Source organism: Aegilops tauschii, chromosome 5 (genome assembly GCF_002575655.3).
Source record: "Aegilops tauschii subsp. strangulata cultivar AL8/78 chromosome 5, Aet v6.0, whole genome shotgun sequence".
Lineage (NCBI taxonomy): Eukaryota > Viridiplantae > Streptophyta > Magnoliopsida > Poales > Poaceae > Aegilops > Aegilops tauschii.
Window position 1 is genome coordinate 344953858 of NC_053039.3, and position 18893 is coordinate 344972750.

The window sequence follows — 18893 nt, forward strand, 5'->3', positions numbered from 1 at the left end:
AAAGCTGCCACCTTGAGCCATCGCTGTGAAGAGGGGGGAGCCGGATGCCACCGCGCCGCCAACCGGCATGTCCACCACAGCCCCTAGTCAAGGAAGACCAGGGCCTGCATCCACCCGCCACAACCCTGCCGCCCGCACGGCCAGGGAGTGCAGCGCCTCGGCCCCGGGAAGAAGAGGGCGAGTCCACCATAGCCTGGGGCCGCCGCCCCAGCGTACCAGCACCAGAGCAAAGGCGACTGGAGCCCCGGCGCCACCTGCAGCCTAGGCGTCCAAATCTGGCCGGGTCAGACCAGGCCGACGCAGCGGCCACGCGCCAGCAAGCCGCGCTGGCAGCCCCCGCACGCTCCGCGCCGCTCCCGGCCCCAGACCTCCACCAAGCCGCGCAGCCCATGGCCGCCGCACCAGATCCGAGCCACGCCGCCAGAACCGACTGTCGCGCTGCCCCTACAACCATAGAAGCCGGCTCATCCCACCAAGTCCCGGGGCCACCGCCCCGGCGTCCACCCGCTGCCAGCCGGGCGCCACGTCCAGGGCCGCCGCACCGCGCCAGAAGGGGATCCCGTCGCGCGAGAGGGTCCGCCATGCGCGCGAGAGGAGAGGTCCCGCCGCCGCCGGCCGCCGCGCGGGCTTTGCCCGCCGACATAGCCCAGCGGCGGCGAGGGGAGAGGCTAGAATAGGGGATGGCGGCGGCGGCGCTAGGGTTCGCCCGAGCCGCCCCCCTAGGAGCGACCCGGGCGCGAGCAAATGTATACACCTCAATATTATTTTTGCATTAATGGTTGTGTCTCGACGACGACTACGTACGTATTATGCTCCCCATTGTCGTGGATTATGTTATTACGTAACAGCTTGCAAAGCGAAAGATGAACAATTTATTCGTCAGAGTAATGTGTCGCCTGTACTAATTCATTTTAAGCATTGCCTATAGCTTGACAGATTTTGAGCCTGTTTTAGTTGCGCGAGTTTTGTGTTTTATTGTTTTTTCATAGTTTTCCATCGGCTCTCTTCCGGATTTCTTAGTTTTTATTAGGGTTTTTTTATTTTCCTTTTTCATTCTTCAGTTTATGTTTCTTCATTCGATTCTCACCGATTTTCTTCTGATTTTTCTTTTTCTCCATATTTTTATTTTGTTACACAGATTTTTTCATATACATTGTACATTTTTGGTATACGTTAGAAATATTTTGCATACACATTTAATATTTTTAAATACATAATTAACATTTATTTGAATATATGTTTTGACGTTTGCTTGTTTTCATACGCATTGCAAAATTTTCGTATATATAAAAAAAATTATATGCATTTAACATTTTCCAAATATATGATTAACATTGTTTTCAAATATATGTTTTGGAACGGTTTTCCGAATACGTGTTAAAAAAATTTAAAAAATCAAATTTTAATATATATTTTATGTTATGAAAAATATTTAACTATGTGAACATTTTTACATTGTATTAAGATTTTTTAAATAGCACAAACATATTTTTTAAATGCGTTAAATGTTTTTAAATGTAGCGTATAGTTTTTTCATTGTAATTTAAAAAAAATCCCCAGAAATGCTTTTGAAACACATGAACATTCTTGGTATGTCACATGCATATATTTCTAATGGTACAACATTTTCGAAAAGTTGAGTGAACATAATCTTTTACACTGCAAGGATTTTTGTTTTGAAAACTTAACTAAATTTTTCCAAAATACACATATTTAGTATTTTTCAAAATATACAAAAGTAAAAAAGGAGAGTGACATCATCATGGCGCCAGCCTGATGGAATCTACTGGGCCAGGCCATTCCGAGCTCATGTAGGCAAGTCGAGCTACTGTCTCATGTGAAGCGAGACATAGCCGCACCCCACTCTAGCGCAAAGAAAAAAGAAAAGGAAAAGGGTGAGCACTTCTTTATGGCATTGCTGTTCAGTTTCCCACTGGAACAGGTGCAGAGAGGAGAGAAGTTGATCTTCTCGGGTCCATTTGCTGATTTTGTTGCTTTTTTTTAAAGTTCAGCAACCCTTATTAAACTATGATGATGTCTGTTACAATAGAAGGAGTAAGAAAAACAGGAGGTTTATCACGCCACAATTCAGTACATTTCCTTCTGTAAATTGCTCGGGCTAGCGCATGGGCCGCGGCATTGCTCTCCCTTGCACAATGCAAAATTGTTGCCCTGCCAAAAGAAGTCGTCGTCTCTCGACAATCATCAGTGATCACTGCACCCGAAGCTCGCTACCCCGCAGGCTGAAGTATTGCATTAACAATTCCCGTAGAATCACACTCCACCACCAACGAGAATATCACATTTGCTAATTTGCTGGGCCCATTTGCTAATTTTGCTACTCTTCTAGATAGGCCCAGCTACAAGGAAATAAGGCCCTGGCACTCGGGCCTTTCGGGAATACGTACTGAAGCAATACGCCAAGGCGTCGCTCGCTCGGCAAAGGCTTTGCCGGCTCTATGCCGACGGTCTCTCGCCACCGCGCCGTCGGCATACCCCCGGCTGCAATCTGCAATGCCCCCCCAAACCCTACATAGCCCGGCTTACCCCTCCACTTGCGCTTCCATCTTCTCCCACTCGCGCCGCCGCTCGTCTCCGCGTCCGAGCCTGCCGTTTAGGAAGCTCGCGCTCGTCTCCGCGTCCGAGCCTGCCGTTCAGGTCAGTTCGCCGCCATTTGCGCTGCTCGGAGCGGCAGATCTGCTCGTACTGCCGCAATGGTTCGGTTTCTGAGCTTTGACATCATGCATGTGTGTGCGGACTGCGGCGCAGGGAGGGTCGGCTCGGCGACGATGGCGGAAGACCGCAGCTGGATGTACACGGGCCGCCAGAGCAGGAAGAAGTTCACCCCCGAGTGGTTGGAGAATACGACCGAGTTCGTGGAGCGCGCCTTCCGCATCCTCCCGCCGGGGCGCCAGGCCGTGCTGTGCCCCTGCGCTCGCTGCCAGTTCAGGCTGTACAGACCGAAGGACGAGATTCAGCTGCATCTGTTCAAGAACGGGTTCGCGCCAGGGTACACGGTGTGGGTGTACCACGGCGAGAGCCACAACCCCCAGCCTGCTAAGCCTAAGCCGTCCGACGACCACCCCGAAGACAATGGCGGTCTCAACGGGAAGAAGGATGGCGCCGGTGGCGACGAGCCAGCGTCCAAGCCGCAGGTCTGCTTCTGAACATCTAAGGGGTTTCAGAAACTGTGGCTTAGACAGGGGAGGTTTCAGCAGCGGTTACTTACATTTGCAGGGGACCAAGAAGTGGGCGTGTGCAAGAGGCAAGCCACCAAAGAAGGATCAACTGTGGGCGCGGGCTGTGGCGCAGGGAGAGGGAGGCCCGGCGACGACGGCGGAAGACCGCAGCTGGATGTACACGGGCCGGCAGAGCAGGCAGTCCATCACCCCGGAGTGGGCGGAGAAGACGACCGAGTTCGTGGAGCGCGCCTTCCGCGGCGTGCCGCCGGAGTTCGGAATGCTGTGCCCCTGCGCGCGCTGCCGCAACCGCAACAGGCTGCCGAGGACCAAGTTCGACATGACGATGGATCTGGGCAGGAACGGCTTCATGCCAGGGTACACGGTGTGGGTGCACCACGGCGAGGGGCCCAACCCCCAGCCTGCCAAGCCGTCCGACGACCGCGGGAGGAAGGATGGTCGCGCCGGCGGTGGCGAGCAAGTGTCGAAGCCGCAGGTTTCGTTCTGAACATCTGAGAGTGGTTTCAGAGACTGTGGCTTAGGCAGGGGAGAGGTTTCAGAAGCTGTGAACACCCCTTGAGAAACATGTCCAGGTTACTGACATTGTGTACTTGCCGTTGCATTTGCAGGAGACTAAGGAGTGGGAGATTTCCCATCTTGAGGCGTATGCAAGAGGCCGTCTACCAAAGGGGACTAGTCAAATGGAGTGGAGCTACCAGAAATACCTGTGGGAGCAAAAGAAAGCCAAGCTGCAACAGCAACAGCAACAGAGTGAACCAAAGGCAAAGAGGCTGGTGAGTTTACCTGTCTTAGTGCCATTGCAGTGTCAATACTCGGTAGAAATCAACGGTGCTTGTCAGAAACATTATTTGATGTGTGCACCTTAACTAGAGGAGCGCAATGCTAGCCCTAATTTTCCGCAACGGTCGCCCAACTTCATGCTTTGCTCGCGCTGTATGCAATGGGCGGGCGGCCTATCTGCTTGAAACCTGAAATGCAACTTTGGGAAGAGCAGGTTGTTGCGTTGTTTCCTGTTAGTGAGACTCTGTTGCTAGCAAATTCAGTACTGCCGAATGCTGATACAAGTAGATGGTTTTAGAATGAGTGTACTAGACAATCTTCTTGAATAATGCTAGAGTAGTACAATATCCTGAAACATACAACACCTTCCCCATTTCATCTTTTCCTGAAACTGTTTTTAGCCTTCAATTCTTGCTGCCCTATTTCATCGTATTTGGATGTTGGTACAGCTATATGAATGTGATAGACCTTGGGATCGAGTAGGCTAGATCATCGGTGGTCCTACCTTCTGTTTCTCCAGACGCACTCGCGCCAGTGGCCATGGTGGAGGGGCAACGGCGTGAGCGCGAGTGTGCGTGGGTGGTGGCGGCGGTGGAGCTTCCCGTCGTATCGCGCTAACCCTAGATCGGTAGGGATGTAGGTGGGGTTCTGGACGCACGGTGAACCACCTATTTTCTGCGGCCGTCTCCCCCACCCCTTTATACAGCGCGGCGACAGGGGCCCACCAATCATGGTTTGGTTGGGCGCCCCCGATCAGGGCGCGGGTCAAGGGCCCGTCGAGCCGTTGGGCTCGATCGGGAGGAGATCAACCTAACATTCTCCCCCTTGATCTCAACTTTACTTTTAACCTTATACTTTCTAGTTTATTTGTTTCATCACATATTGGTACATAGAGCATGTTTCATCGTCACAGCTTAATCGCCGATAGAATCATACAGCTACAACATACGTTTTGTTCAGAAACAAATTCTGTTCCTTTTGGGCCTATCCAGGAATCATAAGACTTTCCCTTAAACCCATGCCGGCTAAGTGTTCCTTGAACACATTGGGTGGTAAGCCTTTCGTTAGCGGATCCGCAAGCATATCTTTTGTCCTCATATGCTCGAGACTTATAGTTTGATCCTGGATTTTATCTTTCACAACATAATACCTTATCTCTATTGTTTTGGCAGCATTACTCGACTTGTTGTTGTGAGCGTAAAATACTGCGGGCTGGTTGTCACAGTACATCTTTAGTGGTTTGTGAATACAATTTACCACTTTCAAGTCGGGTACAAATTTCTTTAGCCATATCGCCTGTCCCGCTTCGAAGCATGCTATGAATTCTGCATACATTATGGAAGATGCAACTATTGACTGTTTGGAGCTTTTCCACGAAATAGCTCCACCAGCGAGAGTGAATATGTATCCTAACGTGGATTTTCTATCATCTCCGTCCCCCGCAAAATCTGCGTCGGAATACCCTTTTATCTCTAGGGAATCATTTCTCATGTATATTAGCATGTAGTCCTTCGTGCCTTGTGCATAACGCAATGCTTTCTTTACCATCTTCCTGTGCTCTATGCCTGGATTCTCTTGATATCTACCGAGTACCCCGGCGATAAAAGCTAAGTCAGGGCGAGTGCACACTTGTGCATACTATAAGCTGCCAACTGCCGAAGCATATGGTACTGCTTTCATTTGATCAATCTCGTACTGGTTCTTGGGACATTGGAATTTCCCAAAACTATCGCCCTTAACTATAAGAGTAGGTGTGGCTTTACTCGCATGCATATTATACTTTTTAAGAACCTTTTCTAAATATGCTTTCTGCGATAGTCCTAAGACTCCATTGTTTCTATCTCGGTGAATTTCTATGCCCAAAACATATGATGCTTCACCAAGATCTGTTATGTCAAAATTCGAGGATAAGAACTTCTTTGTTTCTTGTAGTAGACTAACATCACTGCTAGCAAGCAGAATATCATCCACATACAAGATTAGGAAAATATATTTCCCATTTTTAAACTTTGCATAAATGCAGTTATCCTCAATATTTTCTTTAAATCCAAAACTTTTAATCGTTTGATTAAACTTTAGATACCACTGTCTAGAGGCTTGCTTTAATCCATAAATGGATTTCTTCAGGCGGCATCCCATATTTTCCTTGCCTTCCATGATAAAACCCTTGGGTTGTTTCATGTAGACATTTTCCTTTAAATCACCGTTCAGAAATGCCGTCTTAACATCCATTTGATGTAACTCTAAATCAAAATGTGCAACTAATGCCATTATGATTCTGAAGGAATCCTTACATGAGACTGGGAAAAAAGTCTCATTGTAGTCTATCCCTTCTCTTTGAGTAAATCCTTTTGCCATGAGTCGTGTTTTATACTTTTCTACATTCCCTTTAGAGTCATACTTAATTTTGTAGACCCATTTACAGCCTACTGTTTTGGCTCCTTTAGGAATTTACTCTAAGTCCCAAACATCTTTGGAACTCATCGATTTCATCTCGTCTTCCATTGCCTTCATCCACTTTGATGAATGAGGGCTTCTCATGGCTTCTTCATATGAGGTGGGATCTTTTTCCATATGAACCATTTCTGTGTTATAAACTTTAAAGTCAGTAGAAATAGCTGACTTTCTTGGTCTTGTAGACCTTCTAAGAGCCTCAGTTTCTGGCACATTCTATGCCTCAACTTCTGGCACTTCTTCTAAAATATGTTGCTGCACCTCCCTTTCATGCTCAACAACGGATTCAGTCGGCTCCTGACAGATAGGTTCCGGGTCTACTCCCATAGTTGTCATGGGTGGAGTTGCAACTGGTAGTGAGAAAAATGGCTCCTGAATCATCGGATTAGGTGCATGCACCCTCTTCTCTTCAAGATCAATTTTCCGAGCTACCAAGCCCCCCTCATCATTTCGTCCTCTAAGAAGACTGCATGTCTTGTTTCTACAAACTTTGTATATTTGTCTGGGCAGTAGAAACGAAACCCTTTGATCTGTTTGGATAGCCAATGAAGTGGCAACTCACTGTTTTGGGATCTAACTTTGCAATGTTTGGATTGAGCATTTTGGCCTCAGCAGGGCACCCCCACACCCTGAAGTGTTGTAGGGAGGGCACCCTTCCTGTCCATAGCTCGTACAGTGTTTTGGGCACCAACTTGCTTGGTACTCTATTGAGAATGTGAATGGCAGTTTTAAGCGCCTCCATCCATAATCCCAATGGCAAGTTGGAATAACTCATCATGCTGCGCACCATATCCATAAGTGTATGGTTGCGCCTTTCCATTACACATAAGGTGTATGGTCGATACTAGGAAAGCATAATAGCTACTCCATACTTTTCTCACAGAGTGGGACACATTAAATGCACATGGGTCATCATATCTTTCTCCTGTCATACAGGATAAGTCCTTTCACTACAGGAAACAGCTACTTTGCCGTCTGCCATGGCGGACGGCAAAGGCTCGAAAGGCGGACGGCAAAGACCTTTGCCGTCAGCCGCGGACGGCAAAAGGCTCCGGCAAAGAAGGCTACGGTAAACAGCTGCTTTGCCGTCTGCTTCCTGGCGGCAGACGGCAAAGTCTCTTTGCCGTCTGCGGCGGACGGCAAAAAGGGCGGACGGCAAAAATTGCGCTGTCAGTCCGTTAAGTGGCTAACGGCGGACCTTTGCCGTCCGCCGCAGACGGCAAAGAGCCTTTGGCCTTTTGCCGTCCGCCTTATGATGTCATCTACACGTCACTAGATGGCAGGTTCTTTGCCGTCTGCCACTGATGGCAAAGTACAGGCTCTTTGCCGTCTGCCACGGACGGCAAAGTCTTTGCCGTCTGCCACTGTAGGCAAACTGACCAAATGGGTCAGCTCCCAGGAAGCACAGTTGGCTGCCACGTGGCTTCTTTGCCGTCCGCGGCAGACGGCAAAGGCTCTTTGCCGTCGGTGGCAGACGGCAAAGAGCCTGCATATTGTCTGTTTTTTCTGTTTTTTATTAAATCCCACAATTTGCAGTACATATCACATATATAAGTTTCATATCCAGCACATATCCAACACATATCTAGCACATAAGTTTCATATCACATATCACATCAGTTTCATCCATACACATTGTTCATACATAAGAAAGTTCCATCCATACACATTGTTCCATCCATATATATATTACAATGCAAAGTGTCATGAAGATAGCAAGCTAGATACAATGCAAAGTTTCATCAAAGGAAAAGCAAGCACTCCATCATAGCAAGCTAGCTTCCATCAAGTGAATGAAATCTGCAAAATGGTAAATAAGAAAGTTAGAAATAGGTGACTAGAACAAGAAGAAGACTAGAACAAGAAGTATATGTCATTTATGAGCTAACTTAGGTGAAATGGATCATATATGAGCTAACTAAGTTGAAATGGGTTGTTTATGAGCTAACTTAGTTGAAATGGATCATTTATGAGCTAACTTAGTTGAAATGGGTCGTTTATGAGCTAACTAAGGTGAAGGGCATCGTTTTTGAGCTAAGTAAGGTGAAATGGGTCATTTTGGAGCTAACCTAGTTGAAATGGATCGTTTTTGAGCTAACTTAGTTGAAATGGATCGTTTTTGAGGTAACTAAGGTGAAATGGATCGTTTTTTAGCTCACTTAGGTCAAATGGATCGTTTTTTAGCTAACTTAGTTGAAATGGATCGTTTTTGAGCTAACTTTGTTGAAATGGATCATTTTTTAGCTAATTTAGTTGAAATGGATCGTTTTTTAGCTAACTTAGGTGAAATGGATCATTTAAGAGCTAATTTAGGTGAAATGGATCGTTTTTAGCTCACTTAGGTCAAATGGATCGTTTATGAGCTAAATTAGTTGAAATGGATCGTTTATGAGATAACCTAGGTAAGATGGGTCATTTTGGAGTTAACGTAGGTGAAATGGGCCATTTTAAAGCTAACGTAGGTAAAATGGATCATTTAGGAGCTAATCTAGGTAAAATGGGTCATTTTTTAGCTAACTTGGATGAACTGCATCATTTATAAGCTAACCTAGGTAAAATGGGTCATTTTGGAGGAAAATAAGCTAACTCTAGGTCATTATGGTAAGCATATTGGAGGAAATAAAGCTAAGTCTAGGTCTTTATGCATTTGTTAAGCAAAACACTAGAGAAACTTACCGTGATCAGGGAGGTGTAGGAGCGGGGTGGCTAGTGCCGCTACCTGGAGAAGGATCGTGCGATGCGTTTCTGGAGTTAAGCTGCAACAAAGATCATTTCCAATGTCTCGTTAGCATTACGACACTCAAATGTTGAGACTACCAACTAATGTCCATTCAAACTAAACTCACCGTGCTCCCAGGAGCAATCACTGGCATCGGCGGAGCGGGCTGACCGGACTTCTCGCACACAGACTGCACATTTGGTTTTCAGAACAGAGTCATACTGGTTAGTAATGAGACTCAAATGTTAAGACTAGCAAGTAATCTGCAGAAAAAACTTACCACAAGGAGCTCGTACATGGCCCTTGCCTGCATGTCATTCCGTGCCCTCTCCTCCTCCATCATCTTTCTCGTCCTCTCCTCCATCTCCCGCTGCCTCTCCGCCGCCTCCGCCAGAAGTTTCTCCGTTCTATCTCTCTCAGTCTGTATAGCAGCCTGCAACACCACTCACATGACCATTTGTAATCATTGATGGAAGCGCACACAATGTAATGGAGAAAGATAACTGAGTACGTATCACTAACCTTGATGGCGAGTTGCACTGGCCGTTCACGAGGCCTTATCTCAGGAGCGGAGCTCGACTGGCGCGCCTTGATCTCCGGGAGAGTGCTAGGACAACGGATAAGTCCATCTCCAATGGCTATGGAGCCATGGTACCTCCCGCCACCAGATATCATCACCAGCTCTGGATCAATGGGACCCTGGCTCGGGTTAAAGTCCTCCCCTTTCCTCGCCTTCCCCTCATCTCTATATCTCACGAGCTTGTTGTGGGAGGAGATGTTGGTGAAGTTGTTTGCATCATCGAGGTCAGACTGAGAGAAAGCCTTGACTTTCTTGTAAGAGCCAGTGTGGGCCATGGCATACAGGTCGTACACCTCTGGCACCTTATCCGCCTTATTGTGGCGTGCCTGAAAGAGAGAAACAATGAAAATTAGTAATTAAAGGTCTCAAGCTAGCATGATGAATGAATTGCATGAATCATGAAGCAAACCACATACCCAGTTGCGCCCGAACTGATATAAGTTGGAGCTGCCTTGATGGTGTGGCACACCTTCCATTTGGGCACGTTTGTCCTTGGCCTGGTTGTGGAGGGCTAGCCATTCTTGTGAGCACCACTCATCGACCAACACCTCCCAACAATCCATCCGATCCGCACACCATCTCGGAGGCGCCTAAGTTAGCAAATAGAAACTTGAGCGCTACGGCTAAGAATTACTAAATGAAGGAACTTAAGTAGAAGGCCTTAAGAATTACCTTCATGTACTGCTCCTTACTCAGGAACTTATCGCGGCACGCCGGCTTGGTCTTCTTGATACCACGCAAGGCGTAGTAGTCTCGAACAGCCTGCACCCGAGCCTCGTGCCGTAAATTCTGGAGTAGGCGCTTGCAGACGTTCTGGATAACATTTGCGCAGTCCTCCTCGTATCCCTCCTCACACCTGTAGAATGTCTGCAATCAAATGAGACAATATTGATTAGTACAATTAATAACTAGCTAGTTGAAGATTTTGAAATGTGTAAAGGAGAAATTACCCAGAACATCCTGATCACCATGTCTGCCCTCGTGTCGCACACGACACCGTCGATAATGACATCCGGCGGGGCCGGGGCAGCCACGTAGTGCTCCCAGCTCAACCCAAGCTCTGGAAGCCGACCCTCACCAGGCAACGTGACAAACCCCGGGAAGTTTTGCCGGCAAAGAACTCCAAGGACGGAGTTGGGCCGGCGGACACTATGATGGTGGTCCCAACCCCTGCAGCATGACAAGGCCAACGCATTAGTTATTTGAAGAAACGTGAATGCAGAAGGTACAAAAATATTAAATGCACTTACGTACCTCTCCCCATCAGGGAAGATCAACCACCTCTGCTCGCGGGTCGCCGGCACGGACGGGAGCCGTGTAGCACCACGCTGGTAGACGGTGCCACCCTCCTCCTCAAGATCAGTCGGCTCCCCGCCATCATCAGCATGGCCACTCGGCTCCTCGGGCTGATCCGGCCAGGTACCCCATCCGGACGTGTGCTCCTCCGGGGTCTCGTGGGCCGAACTCTCGTGGGCCGAAGGCCAGTTGATCTACTTTGTCAATTTTATTACGTCCATGCAACCTACACTCTAATAGGTAATGATAGGTCCTAATCCCACCCGAGTATGTTTAGATTGGGTTCATTTTCCCATGCTATGCCCCGGATCCTACGCAAAATTTCGGCAGCACCTCCCCGCTGTTCTCCTGATACACGTCTCTGCAATAAACAGAGAGGATGTGTACCCGGAGAACAACAGGGGAGGCACTGACGAAATTTATGCGTCGGATCCGGAGCAAAGCATATGGGAAAACGAACCCAATCTAAACATACTCGGGCTGTCCATGGATAGCGTTGGACAATTCGAAAGAATCAAGGTTATAAATATGCAAATGCATGCATATTTATAACTATGACGCTTTCGAATGGGAGACACATATTGGTTACGCATACTGATGATTCAAGACACATATATATCTAGCTATCAAGTTTTATCGGAATAGATCAAATAATTAATGGGGGAGGAGGACATGTCATTTGTGCTCACCCACGAACGAAGGGGCAGAGCTCGTCAAACGCACGGCGAGGTCGTCGAACACCAAACCTCGCAGCGATGAAACAACTGCACATTTAAAACTACCCGATCAACACAATTATATATGATGTTTTTCATAACAAAATCGAAAGATATATGACCTAACTAATAATTCACAAATATATGACCCCGTCGGCTTCTGGAAGGCCAAAGAACACCTTTTCGGGGTCGGGGTCTCGGGGTCGGGGTGTCGGGTCGGGGTGCCGTGTCGGTGTCGGGGTGTCGGGTCAGGCTCGGGGTCGGGGTGTCGGGGTCGGGGTCGAGGTCGGGGTCGGGGTCGGGGTCTCGGGGTCGGGGTGTCGGGGTGTCGGGGGTGTCGTGTCGGGGGTCGGGGTGTCGTGTCGGTCTCGGGGTGCCGTGTCGGGGTCGGGGTGTCGTGTCGGTCTCGGGGTGCCGTGTCGGGGTCGGGGTCTCGGGGTCGGGGTGTCGGGTCGGGGTGCCGGGTCGGGGTCGGGGTGCCGTGTCGGTGTCGGGGTCGGGGTGTCGGGTCAGGCTCGGGGTCGGGGTGTCGGGGTCGGGGTCGGGGTCGGGGTCTCGGGGTCGGGGTGTCGGGGGTGTCGTGTCGGGGGTCGGGGTGTCGTGTCGGTGTCGGGGGTCGGGGTGCCGGGTCGGGGTCGGGGTGCCGTGTCGATGTCGGGGTCGGGGTGTCGGGTCAGGCTCGGGGTCGGGGTGTCGGGGTCGGGGTCGGGGTCGGGTTCTCGGGGTCGGGGTGTCGGGGGTGTCGTGTCGGGGGTCGGGGTGTCGTGTAGGTGTCGGGGTGCCGTGTCGGTGTCGGGGTGCCGTGTCGGGGTCGGGGTGCTGTTTCGGGGTCGGGGCTTCGGGGTGTCTCCTCCTCCTCCTCCTCCTCTTCTTCTTCTTCTTCTTCTTCTTCTTCTTCTTCTTCTTCTTTCTCCTCCTCCTCCTCCTCCTCCTCTTCTTCTTCTTCTTCTTCTTCTTCTTCTTCTTCTTCTTCTTCTTCTTCTTCTTTCTCCTCCTCCTCCTCCTCCTCCTCTTCTTCTTCTTCTTCTTCTTCTTCTTCTTCTCCTTCTCCTCCTCCTCCTCCTCCTCCTCCTCCTCTTCTTCTTCTTCTTCTTCTTCTTCCCCCTTCTACTTAACCTAAACCTAAACTAACCTAAACTAAAAACCTAAACTAATTAAAACTAAACTATTTAAACTAATTAAACCTAAACTTAAACAGAAAAAAAACAAAAAAACAGAAAAAAAAAACAAAAAAACAGAAAAAAAGGGAGGAGGGGCTCACTGTGGGGGAGGGCCGGGGCGGGGCCGGCGACGGAGGGCCGGGGCGGGGCCGGCGACGGAGGGCCGGGGCGGGGCGGTGGAGGAGGCGGGGCGGCGGGGGCCCGGCCGGCGGGGGGCCGGGGCGGCGGGGGGGATGGGGGGCGGGGGGCCGGGGCGGGGCAGTGGAGGAGGCGGCGGGGGGCGCGGGGCGGCGGGGGGGCCGTGGCGGCGGTGGGGCGCGGGGCGGCGGTGGGGCGCGGGGCGGCGGCGGCGGCGGGGGGGTGGGAGGAGAAGGGCGAGGCGAGGACGAAGTGAGTAACGGGCGGGGGGTACCTGCCGTTAGGCAAGTGCCCTCTTTGCCGTCCGCCAGCCTTTGCCGTCCGCCTTTCTGCCTCTTTGCCGTCCGCCGTTAGGATTTTTTCAAACGAGCGGGGGGTGGGGGCCACCACACTCGGACGGCAAAGATTCTTTGCCGTCCGCTGGCAGACGGCAAAGAGCTGGCAGATGGCAAAGAGCTTCTTTGCCGTCAGCCTTTTCTTTGCCGTCTGTTTATGTGTAGCTGATGGCAAAGAGCTTCTTTGCCGTCAGCTAGCAGACGGCAAAGAGCTGGCAGATGGCAAATTAGCTGATTCCAATAGTGTTTGCCTACATTTCTCCCGCCATACAGGATTTGTGACATAATACTATGTCAACTTTACCCGGTTACGCAGGTATTTTCTCAGAATTTTCCCGCCATGCGGTTTTTATCATAATCATCTTTTCCCGTTATGCGGGTAATTCCCTGTAAGGGACATAAATGCCGGAATTGGCTCTTTTGACTGCATATTCAATCATCAAATTCAGAAATAAATCCGAATGCTCTTTAACACACATGCTTGATCCGACGTTGGTCAAATTAAACACGCATGTTGCTTGTTTCATTTCAAATCAGGTTGACTAAAAAAATATTTTTCATAGAGAGTACATGAAAGACATTCGTCAACCAAGACTCTCAATGATCTATCTCTTTTTCTTTTGAAGCCATTCTTTAGAGAGAACATACTCCCTCATGTTATGACCTTTCTTGGTCATCTTTCGGGTCACAAGTACCCAGCCATTCGCCTTCACGAATGAAAGCATGGAAAACTTTTAGTCTGAGAAAACATAGACAATAATCAACAATAATGGGCATAAAAATAACCCTACGTTGGTCTGGTTAAAAAAATGCACATTAAACTTTTGAAACTTTCTTTTATATATTCTAAATCACCGTTGTGGCAGAATTAGAATAAACATCATCCTTCTACATTAATTCCATATCACCGTTGGGCGGAAATGGAAATAATGCATACAATTCATAAACAATGTGATGATAGTATTTCTAATAAACAACTTTGCTAAGAATAAATCATCATCATCAACTTTATTGCAGCGGGAACAAGAAATATACATTTCTCTAGTTCAAGAGCATTTCTTGATCTTTATCCGTTCTCTGAAAATTGATCACTTTGATACAAAATTTATCCGAGATTTAAACTTCGAACATAAGACTCATAGAATTATAGCACTGTTATCATCAACGTTGGTCAGAAAATAACAATACCATATTTTAACTATCTGCATCTTATTTCACCCACAGGGGAAAAACATTGCTAAGAACATTTCTTCCAATTAAATTTTCCCGTTGGTTCCAATTTAATAGAATAATAAAACTTTTACTTTACAGTGGGAACTTTACAATATTCTATTCAAAAACAATTATGTACTCTTTTACTCTTTAAGCAATTTTAACCGATTGGTTCAAAAATGCATTAAATAAGTAACAATTTAATCTTTTACTTTGTTCTATTCACTTTTAAAAGAGCACTTTTATTTTTATTTGCAGCGGAAAAACATGAATAAAAAATTCATGAACTTTTTATTCTTTACAGAAACTTTTCTTTGACCGAATAAAAAATCACGAACTTTTTAATTTTCTTTATAAAATTCATGAGATTTTTTTTTCTGAAAATTTTCTATTTTCATTTTCAGAACTTTTTCTGTTTACTTTTTTATTTTCTAAAACAAAATTTCATTGGAAAAATTTGTATAGAAAAAACTATTGTAAATATGCCCAAAAAACTGGACAAATAAATAAAATAAAAAACGAGTAGCACAGCGCCAGCCTGCCCTCTTGCCCGGCCCACGGCCTGCAGCAGCACGCTCGCGCGGGCCGACCTGGCCTCAGCGCGGTCCAGCCGCCCAGCGGGCCTCGGCCTCGCGCCACCCAGCCAGCCCAAAAGGCCCGCGCGGCTCTAGGGTTTGCATCTAAGCCGTCCATCGCGATCCAACGGTCACCCGGACCTTTCGCCCGATCAAAACTCAGATCCCGGTCGCGCGATGGAACCCTAGCCTCATTTCCCCCCTCGCGCGCCGCTCCCTCCCTCTTCTCTGTTGCTCTCCTCGTCGGAGACAGCAGGGAGAGAGTGGGTCGCCACGGCCGCCGGCGACGGCGTCGCGCCACCGCGCCGCGTGGGGCCGCCCTCTCGTTTTCCCTTCCCTTTCCTCCTTCCTGTGACAGAAAGAGCGACAGAGAGGGGCGGCCAAGCCCTCTGCTTCCCTGCAGCCGGGTTGGGGCTCCGCCGGCGACGGCGTGAAGCCACCGCACCGCGCGAGCCGCGCGCGAGTCGGCCTTCCCTTTTCCATTCGTCCCATCCACCGAATCCAGTGGCAAAGAGAAGCGAGTGAGGCGCGACGGAGCCCTTCCCTGTGCGTCTGGTGACGATCCGTGGCGCCGTTGCCTCCCCTTTGCCGGTGACGCGCTTCCCTTAGCGGAAGCGCGCCGCCATCGAACGGCGTGGCTGCGGTGCCCCTTTTCCCTTTGCAGGGTGTGTTCTTCTTCCGAACGGCTCGGCTTGCCGATGCCCGTCCGGATCGAGAGGAACGGCGCGGCCTTGCGGCGGCGCTTACTTTTTTCGTTGAGGATTCGTTCTTTGCCCTGTAGATTAGGGTTCTTTGAGGAGGGGTTTACTTTTCCTGTGATTTCTTTGTACCGAAAATTTGAGCCAAAACCCGTCTGATACCATTGATAGACCTTGGGATCGAGTAGGCTAGATCATCGGTGGTCCTACCTTCTGTTTCTCCAGACGAACTCGCGCCAGTGGCCATGGTGGAGGGGCAACAGCATGAGGGCGAGTGTGCGTGGGTCGTGGCGGCGGTGGAGCTTCCCGTCGTATCGCGCTAACCCTAGATCGGTAGGGATGTAGGTGGGGTTCTGGACGCATGGTGAATCACCTATTTTCTGCGGCCGTCTCCCCCACCCCTTTATATAGCGCGGCGACAGGGGGCCACCAACCATGGTTTGGTTGGGCGCCCCCGATCAGGGCGCGGGTCAAGGGCCCGTCGAGCCGTTGGGCTCGGGAGGAGATCAACCTAACAGAATGTTCTCAAGGCATTCAACTTTAGGGACGATCCTCTTGCTTGAGCATATAGGATCAGCATGCAAGTACTAACATCAGGTCTTCTTGCAAAAATCTCACAATGGTTAGTTATTGATGAGTAGTAGTAGCACAGAGTACACATTATTGGCTTTTCTCTGACGTACAGTTGCACGAATTTCTGCACTTTTTTTAACTGATGAATATCTACACTTAATAGCATAAAACTATGTGATTCTTTCAGCTCACGTTTCACTTTCCATGCATATGCCGTAGCGCGCCTCTGGTTCGTCCACTGCTGATTCTTTTTAAAACTATGTGATGTGATTCTTTCAGCTCACGTTTGCTGAAGTGGAAGGGAGCAATGTCAGCCTCCCGGATCCTGAACTTGAAGATACAGCAACGGCAACAGCTGATGGTACTCCTGTAGCTAATCCGCCAACAGCTGATGATCCTGTAGCTAATCCGGCAACAACAGCCGACCCGCGTGGAGTTCAGATCCCAGCTGGACCGACGGCTCGTCCCAAGCGCAAGGCAGGGCCGCCCGGGTGGCATTCAGGTTCAGACTGGGTCCATTGACCCATGTAACGGCTACCTAGTTTAAATAGCCCCCTTTAGCTACTTATGTACTTGGCGGATAAGAAATGGGCGGCTAAGGCCGATCGTAAGCACTTGTTGTGTCGGTGGATTAATTAGCTAGTTAATCTTCTTCTAGATGGATTTCATCCCTGTGATTTCAATTTGTGAGCCATCTAGCGAGCAAGATCTATGTAGCTTACAGTTGGTATCAGAGGCATTGAGTTCTGGTGATCCCGTGGCACCACCACGATACCTGACTTTGAGATCGGTGGCGAGCGGTGGCCATGGAGGGTCTGTCGACCGAGTGGTGCGGTGTCTACGAGCTCCTCCACACTGACTTCACCAATGACCTGGATGAGAAACTTAAGGGCCAAGGTGAGATGCTCCTCAAATCCATGACAAAGTTTCTCGAGGTGAATACTGGTACGCTCGATGGCCTCATCACGGCAAGGGTTGATGGCATCCACGAGGAGATGGCCTTCGACCTCGAGCAGATCCACGTCGAGATGAGCAAGGAGAACCAGGGCAGGGTGGATGCTTCACCTGACCTCACGCAAAACTGGGAATGGACGCGATGATGCTGCCTCTAATTCCCTTGGCTCAGAATCTGACCACCCGGGGAAGCACCTAATACTTATGCCACTCCTCCGGTCAGAGATGCATGTAATACATATCGAAGTGATTACCTCAGAGAATTCGTGACTATCTAGTGCAAACAAGGATAGAAATGTGTGCAAAAACACACTCATCAATACTCACAAATGACTTTTCTTAAATACAAATTGATTGTTTTTTAATTACACTATGAATATTAAATGATTGGACTAAGTAGACGATGACTAATTTTGGACATTATTTAAACAAATGTGATTATTTAAATACACTATGAACGCTAAATGACTAAACAAATAATGCTTACGCATCTCCAGCAAAATCATTTATGTATTCTCCGGAAAATAAAAACACAATTAGACGGAAAATGAATGAAGGAGAAGAAAAATGATAAATAAGCAAAAAGAAAAAAAAAAAGGTCCAGTATAACACAAGAAGGCCTAGACATACAGCCCTGCCCAGTCAAACACGGGGTGACGGGCACAAACATGAGCCCACAAGCCACAAACAAATACACACACACACACACACAAAAGCAGTTGATCGTAGCGGTAAAATTTCACAGACGTGTGAGAATCAACCCAAATGTGATCCTAGCCCAAATCTTCCTACAACTTCATCTCGCATTTTCCTTTCCGTTTTTACGTACCTTCCTGTCGGGTAACTACATTTGCACCCTCCTGGCCTTATACGCCGACCATTCATTGTCAACGAGAGGGAGAGAAGACATCTACTTGCATGCAGTTGGTTGCCGCCCGTTGCAAGCAATAATTCAAAGCTCCAAGCTAATGTAAAGACCCCGCCCCAAGTCCACTCTCGCCGCCCGGAGATGCGCGCGTACAGCCACGCATGGCACGACATGGTAGATGGATTAGATCCGTAATGCGCTCCTCGGCAGCGCGCGAGCAGATGGACATGGACCAGACGACGGCGGGCCGGGTATCCCGACGCCGACGGAGCGGTGGACCGCTCATGCACCTCACCTACCTACACATACAGCACGTCTGTACGTACGTGCGCTCTGGGTGCGGGCAGGGCGCGCACGCAAGCACGCACGCGGCTAGCTACTTGCGTGGAGCGAGTCCGCGCTTGGACGTGGACGTGTCACGTACCAAGCTCGTCTCGTCTGCTCTACCTTGGGCAGTTGCGTTGTGTCGTCGTCATCTGACCGCGTTGCCGCGGCCGCGGCCGCGCCGCTGGAGCGGAGCGGGGGCGGCGCGGATGGACGGGTCCCTGTTCTTTGCTCGCTAGCTGCGGTATTTACATGGCGTCACGGCCGGAAAACGGCCGCTATGTGGCAGTCTGAAGGTGATTTTTCTTTTC

At 49.2% G+C, this 18893-nt stretch overlaps 1 protein-coding gene across 2 annotated transcripts; it reads left to right on the forward strand.

The window, feature by feature from the left end:
• The first annotated feature begins 2302 nt into the window (after positions 1 to 2302).
• Positions 2303 to 17147, forward strand: LOC109780765 (uncharacterized). 2 transcript variants are annotated; one of them, XM_073500368.1, is made up of 5 exons: positions 2303 to 2658; positions 2770 to 3155; positions 3238 to 3675; positions 3809 to 3973; positions 16716 to 17147. In XM_073500368.1, the coding sequence occupies exons 2-5, from the start codon at positions 2790 to 2792 to the stop codon at positions 16956 to 16958; spliced, it is 1212 nt and encodes a 403-aa protein (XP_073356469.1). In that variant the 5' UTR covers positions 2303 to 2658; positions 2770 to 2789; the 3' UTR covers positions 16959 to 17147. The 2 variants fall into 2 exon arrangements, with proteins under 2 accessions (XP_073356469.1, XP_073356470.1); XM_073500369.1 differs by lacking the exon at positions 16716 to 17147 and adding an exon at positions 5153 to 5575 and having other exon boundaries at positions 2307 to 2658.
• Positions 17148 to 18893: the final 1746 nt, after the last annotated feature.

Coding starts and splice junctions, on each gene's coding strand:
- LOC109780765 (XM_073500368.1), top strand. CDS start 2,790: ATGGCGGAAGACCGCAGCTGGATGTACACGGGCCGCCAGAGCAGGAAG. Junction 3,156..3,237: donor AGCCAGCGTCCAAGCCGCAG/GTCTGCTTCTGA, acceptor TTACATTTGCAG/GGGACCAAGAAGTGGGCGTG. Junction 3,676..3,808: donor AGCAAGTGTCGAAGCCGCAG/GTTTCGTTCTGA, acceptor TTGCATTTGCAG/GAGACTAAGGAGTGGGAGAT.